This window comes from Solea senegalensis, linkage group LG21, assembly GCF_019176455.1.
Source record: "Solea senegalensis isolate Sse05_10M linkage group LG21, IFAPA_SoseM_1, whole genome shotgun sequence".
NCBI classification, from domain to species: Eukaryota; Metazoa; Chordata; class Actinopteri; order Pleuronectiformes; family Soleidae; genus Solea; species Solea senegalensis.
The window spans coordinates 8697930-8711343 of record NC_058040.1 but is presented as its reverse complement, the minus strand read 5'-3'; the positions used below and the strand labels follow the sequence as shown (position 1 = coordinate 8711343).

Genomic DNA, 13414 nt, shown 5'->3' with positions numbered 1-13414 from the left:
TTTTGCTTATATTTGTTTGTTTGTGAGCAACATAGTTTTCTGGGGATACTGTACTGGTTCTGGCCCAATGAAGAGATTATTTTTTTGTTGGTGACACAAGACACAGAAAGCTGCATTGGGTGGAAGTTTGTCTCCTCCAATTACTTTCTCTAAAATATGTCTATTTTCCTCTCTGCAGGTGGATTTGGCAGCCCCCCAGTGTTTGGGAGCCCTCCCTCTTTCGGTGCTCCCCCAGCGTTTGGAGGTGCAGCAGCATTTGGGGCCAGCCCTTCCTTCTCTAACACCATGGGTTCCCCGGCTAATAAAGTGTTTGGTGAAGGAACAGCAGCTTCTAGCATGGGTGGATTTGGGTAAGACATTTTTGTTTATATATGTTCTTTTGTTTTTTCCAGGAATATGTTCACATAAGGAGCTTATAGGTTTAACTACTTCTCTTTTTCTGTCTCAATGACACTTTCACTGCACAATCACACATAATGTTACTGAACGGCAACATTCACCACATTTTTAAATCCACTTGTAACATTAGTGCTTACATGAAACCGGTTGAAAGCTTTGGCAGTGTAGAATAGTGACCACAAAATGTTCCTCATAGTAATTAGGTTCCAAATCATTGTTCATAATATTTAACCAGTTAGCCACACAATTAGGAATGGGTATCATTACAGTTTTTATATGACTTATCAATAATTTAAGATTGATTGCAGAACCTGGAATGGTTACGTTTGCGAGACACCAAAATTATGATGTCACTTCTTGATGTTTTAAGCGTTGTGCTGCTGTATGAAGTTCTTTAAACCCCACTGTATATAAAATAGATCACCCAGAATCCTTTATCAACCCTTCTGTGTGCATGTATTTCTATTCCAGTGAACATGGTTGTGAACCCAAAACTGCAGAGATTATTCCCCTTAGATAATCTCACTCTGAGGTCATGCTGCCTGCAGATTAAACTGGCCCACTCATTCTCTCTCTCTCTGTTTCTGTGCGTCTGTGTCTTGCTCTTCCTTTATTTTGCCAGTTGTCTCTTTTCAATGAGTGTGGGTCCTGTAGAAGGGATTTACTGCTTAAACCTCATTCTTTCATGTCACATTTGCATGTTTATTTGGATGGAACGAAAAAAATAAATTGATTGTGAATACAATTTATTTCTCTCATCTCTCCTCTCTCTTTGTTGGTGCAAAAATATGGCTGTTAAACAGTGTCCTGGGGCATCATTTAATAATTTATTTTGTGTCAACAGACCCAGTCAATGTCTCTGTTAAATGTTTTGTGCCTTTTGATTATACCATATGACTATGTCCTCTGTGTCTGTTTTTTTTTCCAGGTTTTCCTCACCTGCACCCGCTCCGTCTTTTGGTGCTCTAGCCAATCAGGGCGCTCCTTCATTTGGGAGCATGGCCCAGCAGAGCCCTGGGTTTGGAAATCAGCCCAGTGGTTTCTCAGGCTTTGGACAACAGCCACAGGCAGGAGGTGGGACTACTATTTTAGTAAACTAATGTTTGAATGCCTCTCTGCAAGTGGTTGGTCATTACATTTTCTTATCCAACACTTGCTTATCTTTCTTTCTCCCCATCTTTTTTGTTTGATCATGATGTCTCTGAAACACCAAAGGAAACATGTGACACAAACGTTCACTTGGACCCAAGAATGAAATGAATAGATTTTAGTAGGGATGCACGATATATCGGCATTAATATTGGTATCGGCCGATGTTCGTCATTTTTAACATATCGGCATCGGTTCAATGAGTAAAACTGCGCCGATTTTAACAACCGATGTTTATACCCGTCTAATTGCTGTTTGTGTATGTGTGTCGGGAAGGGGAGGCCATGCGGCATTTGTTTGGGCATATGACAGTGCATGGACAAGCGCAGCACAAGATGTGTGTGTGTGTGTGTGTGTGTTGAGGAGAGAGAATGTCAGCGGTGTGGCGATTTTTCAGGGTGTCAAGATACGAAGATACGCGAAAAGCATTATGCAACACTTGCAAAGTCGAGGTAATGAGAGGAGGGTTCCGGGTCAAGTCATTCAATACCACAAATTTGATTATGTCATTTGAAAAAACGCCACCCAGAAGTACACAAACAACGGCAGGAAGCTAACGCTAGTAACGTTAGGCAGCACACAAAATAAGAAAGCAGCGCAGCTGGGACTCGACCAAAGGAAGACATTGGCCAGGGCAATAACGATCAAGGTAATGGAAATGATTGCTCTTGACGACCAGCCGAGGGCTCCGATGGTTGATAGAGCATATTGAACCCCGCAACAACCTGCCAAGTTGGCGCTACTTTTCCGATGTTTTGCAATTTAATAAATATCTGGTTGCCATGAAGTATTTTAACATGTTTTTTTTTAATTATAGCAGCTCTTAGTAGAGCTTGTCAGGTATTGTTTCTCATATCTGTTGGGTAGTTTTATTGTTAAGGGAAGTGGCACGGTTGTTGTTGCCGGGAGGAAGGGTTGTTGACTTTATTTACGTACCCAGTATAGACGCCCTTATCTCGGTTACAGTAACTTTGGCAGGGTATTATTTTTATTTATGTTCATGTTTGTAATTTATGATCCAAACTTTCTCACAGGAGTTTAGTGAGTTGAGGGAGTTAAACTGTACTTTAATTTAGTTACACACTTGCTACAAGTGGTAAAGGTTTCTAAAAACCTTTACTTCTAGTTGGTTGCTTGTGTCTTATATGACCTTATTATTTGGAGGTAAACATGTTTTGAAAATAAAGGAAGACATTCAAAAATTCAGCTTGCATGATTTTCATTCTGTACAAACTTTTATCATCTCAGAAACTTTTTTTTTAAAACATGTATCGATATCGGTAGATATCGGTTATCGGCCATAGCAGCAATATTAATATCGGATATCGGTATCGGTGGAAATAGTCATATCGGTGCATCCCTAGATTTTAGACATCAGAAATATTAAAGGCAAAAAAAATACTTCTTTCATAAGATGTAGTTTTTCTGTTGCTTTACCTGTGAAATGTCAAACTAAACTAATTAATTATTTTGTTTTATTCTGTAGGATTCTCTGGAAACACCTTTGGGTCTTCAAACCAGTAAGTGTATTCCATACATTCAGTTTCAGTTCAAGTCATCTGTCTTTTCATGGTGTATGAACTGATGAGTAGGCAGAGACCCAGATTTCGCTGTTCCTCCCCTGCAGCACTGTGCTGTGCCTGTGGTGCTTGAACCCTGCTGTAGCTAACATCTTTTCTTCCACAACACTGCTCCTTATAGAACCTTTCCAGTTCAGTATCACCTCATATGCAACTCATTTACTTCCCATCCTTCATCTTGTCCTCTGCTCTTTATTCATTTGGATTCTGGTTCTGCTGTATTATGTTATTTTACTCATTAAAAATACATGAGAAAAGCGCTTGAAATTAATAAATCTGGTTAATATTGAAATAAATACAACACATCGTGTTAGCAGGTATTATTCATTATTCTGATCCTTGTGGGACGTTGCTGTCAATGGGATGAGTGGTGCTGAGTTGATGCTGTAGTATCACTCTCTGACTAATTGCCCCCTTGTGATAAGTTTTTCATATTCATCCTACCGTCTCTTCTTTTCATTCTTCAATCCCAGTTCTTACCTTTGCCTCTCCTGTGCTGCTTCTCCCCCCATTTGCTGTCGTTTGTCATTTGGCAGCCAGTGTTCCCAGGGTGTGTTCCAGTCAAATACACATTTTAATGTATACAGGAGAGTGTGGAGACACGACTTGCCATATGAGACACATTCTCTCAGTGCTAAAATGATTTATTCATTCACTCTTTCCTCCTTATTTTGTATTTCCGGTACTGAACTTGCTAACCTATACATATTCTATGGGTTTTCAAAAAAAACAAAAGTATCATATTGTGTCACAGTCACAAAAAAATCTTGCAAATCATTGTTTCCAGAAAGTGAAGCTTTATTAAAACCTTTGCAAAAATATTCCAATTAAAATAGCTGAACCAATTTCTGCATATTCCTACATGAAATAAATGTACACGCTGAAAAAAAGTCGGGCTAATAAGCAAAAAAATAATACTTGAATGGCAAAAAACATGCTCAGCCATGCATTTAAATTACTGCAGTGTAATTACAGGACTGGTCATCATATACACATGCCTGACTGCCCTCAAAAAATAGTCAAACCCAGAATACACACCAGTCAAATTTCAGTGTCCCGTGTAAAGCCACAGCAAGCGTATTTGTATGTATTTGTGTGTGTGTGTGTCTCTGTGTGTGCACGACACCATGAGAAGAGAGCCTGGCAGCTGTTTGAAGCCATGACACGGAGAACGTAGCGATTAGAAAGTTAAACAGATGGCTAATGAATCAAAAAGCAAATATTCATGTAGGCTCAGGGCGTGTAGCTACACACGCTCATCTTTTTTTTTTGTCAGCCAAGTCCTTCTCCTTCACATGAAAACCCAGTGGAAAGTGACTGCAGAGCATATGGGGCCTGCAGTGGCCTAAACAGTAACTCTATAGACAATATTTCTTCTTTATGTTGTGTTATGTGTGTACCTGCTCTGTTGAGAGGTTATGTGTCTGCCAAGTAGAGCTTCTGTGTGCCCGTCATCAGGGTTGCACATGAGTGACACATGCGTATCCTGGGACTGAGCTCACTGTAGTAATAACGGGCTCATGCAAACATAGCATGCCGCACGGTCAAAATGTAATCAACCCCCATGCACCAACGATCCAAACCAAATATCTGTTGTTTTTTTAAAAAATAACATTGTCAATATCAGTTGCAACTGTGGTGGTTCAAAACTTACGCATCATTAGTTATACAGGTGTATATATACACATCCTTTCAACATAATTTCAACATGAAATGTTTGGTATCGTGATATTTTTAATAGCTATAAGAGGTACTTTTAGTCTAACTTGTAGCACAGATTCACACATTGAAACTCTTTCATTAAATCTCCCTTTCTGCTTTGTTTGTTGTCTCTTCTTCCAGATCAAGTTCACAAACATTTGCCGGGTGGAGAAGCTAGTTTTATTAAACCTCCATGAGCCTACACTATTTTCTGCAATCAAGTCCTTTGTGCCACACAGTGAGAGGAAGGCAAGGGGAAGACTGTGTTACATTTTGGTTTAAGGGGGGTGGTAAATGAAAATAAATTACAAAATAGATTTACATGGATTTGCTTCTCATAAAACTCTTCTTTTTTTTAATGTTTTAGCTAAAAGGGACAAGTCTTCAGGTAGCTTGCAGAGTGCAGTTTCCATGGTTTTAATGTTCAAAGGACACAGGAAAACAATTGTACACCATACAAACAGAAGACTGGTCTATCTGTAGTACTGGGAAAAATAAAAATGATAAAATACCACCCATATATATTATGTTATGACTTATGTCAGAAAATGCAATGAAGTTAATGAACCTCAGTACCACGTAATTAGTCATAGTCCATAAAGATGTTGCCTTTTAAAATGTCCGCTTCTGTACTTAAAACATGACAGTGTGTAAAATGCCTACAGCTTTACTTTTTCATTGGATAATGGGAGACTGGTGTTGTCAGCATCAATCCATGTCTATCTTACTGTCTATATAGTAGTAAACGGAACATTGTTGATAATCGACACCTATGTGGAATGTACTAACAAATCTGACAAACGCAACATTGAACCTTGTAATATGGTCATTTTGATTTCAAATTAAAATGTTTTATTTTTCAAAAAAAAATGCAGCAAAAATCTATTTAATGTATTAATTTTTTTTAAACTGAAAACTGTAAATAAGCTAGAAAATACTCTAAATGCTAATTCTCAGCTTATTACTTTGAGTTGATGTTGCCTTTTCACAAAATTTCCAGCATTTGTTCTTCACAGAGCAAAAATCACAGAGCAATTCCAAAACCTTCATCCTCATTCTTGTGTCATTATCCACATCTCAACATGGCTTGTAGCGGGTGGTTGATGCAGGTTAAAAACACTGGAATGTCTTTGCTTCATACTAAAGGAGTATTTGCTTAAACAGTGTGCTTTTAGATAGCATGAAGAATAGCATAGCAACTCGCCCTGGGCTGTGTTTAGATGGTTGATTAATTAATGCTAAAATCCCTCTTGATATGCAGCTCACTTCTTCACTTAGGAATTCAACTGAACACACATGCGGAGCTAAACTGGGCTGTGGGAGAATGCTGATGGGGATCTATGGCTTGTATCAGCAATGTTGTGGCATGTGCCCGCCATCAACAGAGTTACATTTCCTGACTTCTGACTGTGTGGAGCATGTCGCTGTCACTCTGTTGGCCCTTATCTCGAGTCTCTCTCACCAAAGGGGAACGGTGGAGGTCCCGCTCGCTCTGAAGTGGCACGAGAATGTCAGGGTCATGGTGTGACCCGCTGTAGACACCTGCTGAAATGGTCCACTCCACATTCCCCCGCAGACTTTTATAGATATGAACAGTGGGACGGAGTCACTGGGTGACTTTTAAAATAAAGTAGTAGGGCAACAATTCAGTAGTAATATAAATATATCACCATACATATTCTATTTTATAAACAAAATATACTCTTAATTATTCTTTTTATTTTTACTTGTATAATATTTGATTAATATTGTCTGATGCTTTCAGATGAAAAGGATACAGTTATGAGGGTTCCAGTACTCTATAATTAAGTTTTTATTTTACTGCAAAAATGACAGTTTTGACAGGAGCACTTATTTTTCTCGCGTCACTCTTCCTGTGGATGGAAACTGCACGGAAGTCACGCTACTCTGGAGGACAACAGTTGTCTTCATGGAATCCGGATAAAAATAGCTCAGTCCAAATCACCCCCCCACCCCCCCACACTCCACACTCCTGTATTCTCTGCCCACTCCTCCCACAGTGAGTGATGATTAGCAGCTCTTGAGCACCCTTGCCTCTACTGACATCTCTTTGTGTGCCACACTGAACATCCCAGTGTGTGCGTCTTATTTCTGTGAACACTGTGCTGCTTCTGTGTGTGTTGTATGTGACGTCAGCCTCACATACAGAGCTACTGTGGACGCCGGCTCCTCCCAGAGAGCATGGTACAATTTTGCCTAATGGGGTAATTTTGTCCGCAAAGATAATCCAAATCCAATAATCCACTAACAGGCAGGGGAGACCTCGCTCCCTGTTTCCCTTCTCACTGCACTCTGCTGACTTGGTGGTGCACTGCAGATGGATCACTTCTCCCACCCCCCCCCGGCCTCCTCCCTTTTGGAGAATGCCATCCTATGGAGCTCACTGCTGTAAAACCCATCAAACAAGATTAATTTAAATTCTCACAAACGGTCACTACTCTTACTGTGCCAAGCAAAAACCTGCATTTATAAAATTATGATCAATCAATAACCAATCAATATGAATCATTATCCGTGAGACAAGGTGGTGCAGCACTCGGCCCCCACAGTGAAGTATATGATAAGTGACACATGGCATGCTCCAGCTTTAACTGCTGCTGCTGCACAGTCGTTTAGCAGCAGAATGATGTAGAAAGTATGATATTATTCATCCTAAAATGCCAAGCACATGCTTTGAGCATTGTAGTGGCACTGACCTAAGCATAATGCAAGATAAATGACATCAGAGCGACAATGAAGTCCACCCCGACCTTTAATTACCAACCTGCCTCCTCCTTTCGCTTTTGTTCCCTTGTCTTTAACTCACTCCCCGGGGATTATGGAGTTCATCAACTTTTGATTTCCACTAAGCTGCGTTTAGTCTTGTGAATTATACTCAAAATCAGTCTCCAGTTTACATGATGTCACAACATAAACAGGTGCAGTTTCAATAATTACTTTGTGTGTGAATGGATTACTGAGAATGGGCTTAAAGTCTTATCTAATAGACTTGATCATGGATGTCAGGAATTATGCCAGGAAGACGTTTTGAAGAAAGCAGCACTGGGAGGCCTCTAATAAAATCACAACACATCTGCAAAGACAACAACTACTTCTCTCTGGTCTTACCGTAAAAGTTTTTGAATGCGTTTTCTCAGTTACTCTAAACTTAAACATCAGGCAAGATCTAAAAAGAAACATCCAGAAAGAAGGCGAGCTGTTACCTTAGATCCAGATTGTCAGAGAAACCAGAAAATAATTTGCTTTTAAATGTTTTTATGGACAGAAAACGTGAAAAACAGAAACATTTCACACATCTAAGGTAAAACATTTGCACGTGTTATATCTGTATACCTATACCTCTGTTTATATAATGCATATACATATCCACATATCACTTTTGTTGCTATAAGTTATATTGCGATATTTGCCGTTATCAAATTATTGCCCAGCCCCACTTCAAGCATATTCATTTAGGTAACACCAGTTATGAAAATGAGGAGTAGACAGAATGTTTTATACTAATAATAAAATTATTATACATAAACACACATACACACAGGAGACGACTATTTTTCTCTCTGAATTTTGATTATTAATCCGTCTGCTCTTCACTGTTATAGTGAGAGCCCCTTAGGGCTGGCAGTATTTTTCTTTTTCAAGCTGCTTTCACCACTAAAGTGAGAGACTCTCATTTGTTTACACTGAAGTGCACTTGAGTTTAACCCCTTGCCCTCTTCCTTTTTTTTTTTTGAGCGTTAACGCTGAGCCACAGCTGATTTCCCAGTGTGCCCTCTGAATTTCCCACTCAGGTGAGCGTTTGGTGAGCGTTTTCTGACCCCAGTTTGAGCTCACGTTCCCCCCGTCATCACTCAGGCATCCTGTTTTGTCAGTAATGATCCAAAAAGTAACACCATTATGTTGTTAGCCAATCCATAATCTATTTGTCTATGCTTATCGATTAGTTAGGTCTGTTATTTTAACAGTATCCCGTTAAAAGGTATTGCTTTTTGCTGTTAAATGTCAATGATCACTAACTACAGCTAATTCTATTCTAGGCTGAATCCTATAACTTTGCACTTCCACAAAGCGAGCATGTTGAGTTTGAATGCATGTTAAACAGCGCTGGTGTCAGCAGATGTGTCGCACATGAATAATCTGACTCGTATGGTATCCCTAATTATTCCTTTCTTGTTTGTTTATTGACTTGTATATCTGTTGTGAGATGAGTGATTCAACGCAGACTGAACTTTTACTGTAGACATTGTCATGCTTGTCATGCAGGGCGCTAGTTTGTCATAGCTACGGTGTCAACAGCCTGTGTCATTGTTGCATGATTCACACACACACACCCACACCCATCTGCATGCTTTTATTTTGATAGACGTGAAGCCATATTGCCAGAAACTATTGGCACTTGTACACATGGATAAGCAGACGGCATCACTGCCATGTGCTCGCTATGCTTTTTACACCAGTTATTTCTGTTTTGTTGTATGTGCAGTCGGATTTGGTATGACAAAATTAATTGTTTACCATTTCATGAAGATGATATTTGTTCCTTAAATTGTTGAATAGAAGAAAGTGTAACAGATTAGTGGATAGAGGGAGTCCAGTTTATTTATGGTATGATTGTGGACCTGATGGATATTTGTCATTTTTATTATAATCTGCATTAGCCAATTATTAATACACTAGTCAGACGGCTATTACACATCAGTCACTCTTACGCAGAAACTTGAACTTAAATGCGGCTTTGTGACTAAATCTATATTTTTATTTAAGTCAAACTTCAGTTGAGTCAAGCAGTATCAGTTATTATTTTTACACCTATATTGTTTTATCAGATGGAGGGGAGAAAATCGAATTTGACACCCAAAAAAAATATTTTGACATCAACTGATTTGTAGAAATTTGGAGAAACAAAACCAAATGCTCATTAATAACCAGACGTGTTCGCTGACATCTGTAATATTCGCTTTTGAAAGTTCATTACATTCAGAAAATGTACAGTGATCAGCACAGCCGCTAAATTCTCCTTATCTATCGACTGTTTTCTTAGAGCTTAAAGATGTAGAACCAACGGCATATTTATTTATTTATGGAAATTAATTTGGGGCAGACGAGCACAGGTCACACGAGGTCTTCATTTTAACTTCTCATCCTCAAGTGCAACTTATAATTGTGTGAAGGCCTGTTATGCTTTCCCCTCAGGAGTTACCTGTGATCTCTGGCTTCATTACAAAGCCTTTGTCGGTGTGTGGGTGGTGTTGGGAGCCAACTACATCACACGATGCAATTACATTTATAGCAATTAATGGTTACCTATACTGAAGAACCTCTGCCCCAGCTTGTGGATTGTTCATTGTTTAATAGCTGTTATTAATTTAAATGGAAAATTGCACCATTCTTTGTAGTGAGCCGTTGTTGTCCTTAATTAAGTTTTAGTTGAACTGTCGGGATGGAATACTGATAAACATTTTTGTTTATCAATCTCTTATATCATTTTAGGGTCGCTGTGGTGTTAAAATGTAGTGTAATGACGGTTTATCTGCATTTCTGCTGTCGTATATTAAAATAAGTTGCATAACACACTGTCTGCAGATTTAAGTCTTAATGCTTTGTGTTCAATTCCCCTCAAAACATCAGCAGAATGTGTTAAAAAAGAAACGTCTTAATTGTTTTCTCTTACCTGCTGTCCTGACAGTTTTAAAATGTGATTACAGGCTGAGATATGACAGTCTCTTTACTTCACTTGATGTCATTTAAACATGTTAGTCCAATTACATTCGAGCTAGTCTTAGTCGGACTAACATACCTGGATAATGTGATTCATACTCCAATTACTCCTGCATGTATACGCTTAGTCGCACTGGAGTCGGACCTGGCGTTATGTGCATGCTTCAAAATTTCCTCCCCAGTCTTTGCTCCAAAAGTAGAAGGAGACGAGGTAAAAACTGCAGTACCGTTGCTGGAAATCATACGGAGAGATACAGCACCACCTACGGCATTTGTACTCGGACTCGCCACGTTGTCCGTTTGCCTGTCTTAGTCCTACTATGGCCTTAGCTCTCTGTGTCATTCATCAGATAATTGCATTGAGTGAAAGGTAATTTAAGTTAAAACTTTCTGGCATACTTTTGTACATTGGCTTTTGTTTTAAACTGCGTCCTATCTGCTATATAAAGATGCTTAAATTTGACTTGATACGTCCACAGGTTAGGCCTGGCAGAAAACCTGAGCCTGACTCTTACACAAGGGAATCAAATCTTCTGGCTGTAGGGAAATCTGTTGTTGTTTTTGTTCCTCCTTTAATTTATTTTGTATCCGTCGAGTAAGAATCCAACAGGTTCAACAGGATATTACATTCATGAAAGTGCACAGGGACTTGGTGTCAGCCACATCACACTTTCTCATTTCATGAACAGCATAGTGCCTCTACACAGTATACATCCCTGGACTCCACACTGCATTAAAAAATAATCATTGCAAAGGCGCAGCAACTTTCTTTCCATCTGGTTCGTTTAGACTGACCAACTTGGATGTAGGGCTGCAACTGACAATTATTTTCTCGATAAATCGAGTAATCTTTTGGTCCATAAAATGTCAGAAAATGTTGATCAGTGTTTGCCAAACCTGGAAAGGATGATGTTCACCAATGTCTTGTTTGGTCCAAAAAGCCCAAATTATTTAGTTGTAATGTTTTCTTTGTTGTATGGAGCAAAGAAACCAGAAGATATTCACATTTAAAGAAGCTGAAAAAATCTGCTTCTTTAAATTGCTTAAAAACACTCAAACCGATTAATCGATAATCAAAATAGTTGACGATTAAATGAATAATTGTTCCAGCCCTGCTTGAACGCATCCTCACAAATATCCATCTGTATTCAACACAGATCTAAAGGTTTTGTTTGAGATATTTATTAGCTCAAATCACACTGAGGTGATGGCATCTTTTACCTTGGACTTGGAGGGTTTGGTAATCTCCAAAATGCTTGGAATACATAAACAGAGTCTGAAAAACACACGAATTAGCCCAAACAATAACCATGTTTTCAAGGTTTTGAGCTGTGGAGTGGAAATACCTTGCAAGTTCATTCCCCTCCACCCTAACCTTCAGAATAAAACACTAAGCAGAGAGCATGACTGCACCTCCCTTCACGTTAGAGATACTCTGAATATCTGTTTTGCTAAACTCTGCCTCCAAATGAGGGGAAATTTAAAGGTTGCTCCCAAAGAATTGCATGTGTCTGCAAATTCTCAATGAAAATCGAGGAGGTGACATTGTGACAGAAAGTGTAAGCCAAGTCCTGCTCCAGTTTAAAAGGTCACGCAGAGATCAGTCTTATTGAGCCAGAAGAGGGGAGCTGGTAGATTTCTGTGGTTTAGTGGATAATAATAGCCCCTGGTATTGAGTGGTGTATATACCTGCTTCTTAATGAGTCGGGGTAAGAAACCAAGCGGAGAATCTGAACTCCCTTTTAGAAGCCTTCCGATAGAGATTCCCGATTTGACCGGTGCCATATATGAAGTGGAAGTTCACATACGTCGGTCACCTGCAGCCAAGCTCCTATTGGACGATACTTATCTGATCGTTATTTATTGTCTATTTTTGTCTAAAAGGGAACATAATATACAATATTGACATCATGTATTGACGAAGACCAAAGAATTAAAGGTTGACAAACAATTAATTCTTAGGAAAATGTTTAAAATCAAGTGAGAAGTAGGCTCATTTTCATATAGACTTCCATTCAGTCGCCCCCTAGTGGCTATATAATATATTCTTACTTCCTGTTTAGCTTCACCTGACAAACTAGAAGAATTCGATTAACCTTAAGGTTGGACGTAGTATTGCAAAGAATGTGACTGAGAGCTTTTGCGATTCTGAACAGCGGCACCGGTGGAATTTTAATGACGTCGGCGGCCAAAGATGCAGTCTTGCGGTGATTAGTCGGAATTACTAAAAGGGACAGGTGTGAGTGTGAGTGCAGCGAGACGCTGAGGACATACCCCTCGACTCTGAGCCATGTAAATATAGCTGTGAATCTGCAGAGCAGGAATGCGACCAGGATAGCATAGATTGACACTAGAGGTCTGGAACCGAATCCAGCCAGTAGACAAAGTGTATACACGGGCTTCTGGACTCAGCCATGCAATATGGGGGAAAATTGCAAGCCATTAAATCCAAGTATACTACCATATTTTTTCATCAGTCCCCATATCCCCTCCACCTCACTGTCAAACCGAGTTTACACACTTCTCATTAGAGAACACTCGGGGCTAAATCCCAAGCTTGTCTTAAAATGTATGCGTCAGTGTCCTCTGTCATTATATTCACTGAGTTGATACTGGGAGTGTGGGAATAGTAGCTCTCCTTCTTATCTTGTAGTGTGGAGATTAATTTTAAGCCCTTATTTACAAGCGTAATGTGACCATATTATATACAAAGTGATGAAGAGAAAATGAAGGAACCCAGTGGAGCACTTTGCGACGCTTGGAGAACTCCTCAGGGAGTTTTCAGAGGTGCAATGCAGGAGAGATGGAAAGAGACTCCTCTGCTATCGCTGCTGCTCAGCATACCT

General features: G+C 39.5%; 1 protein-coding gene across 5 annotated transcripts in view; it reads left to right on the top strand.

The window, feature by feature from the left end:
- The window catches only part of LOC122758293 (inactive phospholipid phosphatase 7-like), a 55246-nt gene that overhangs the window by 19632 nt on the left and 22200 nt on the right, over positions 1-13414 (top strand). For 4 of the 5 annotated variants that reach the window (XM_044012353.1, XM_044012351.1, XM_044012350.1 and 1 more), the window contains exons 33-36: positions 179-350; positions 1328-1473; positions 3035-3068; positions 4971-5349. In XM_044012353.1, coding sequence (XP_043868288.1) covers positions 179-350; positions 1328-1473; positions 3035-3068; positions 4971-5007 — 389 coding nt within the window. In that variant the 3' untranslated portion in view covers positions 5008-5349. Of the gene's footprint in view, positions 1-178; positions 351-1327; positions 1474-3034; positions 3069-4970; positions 5350-13414 lie in introns of those variants that run through there. The other variant, XM_044012352.1, reaches the window with a different exon arrangement.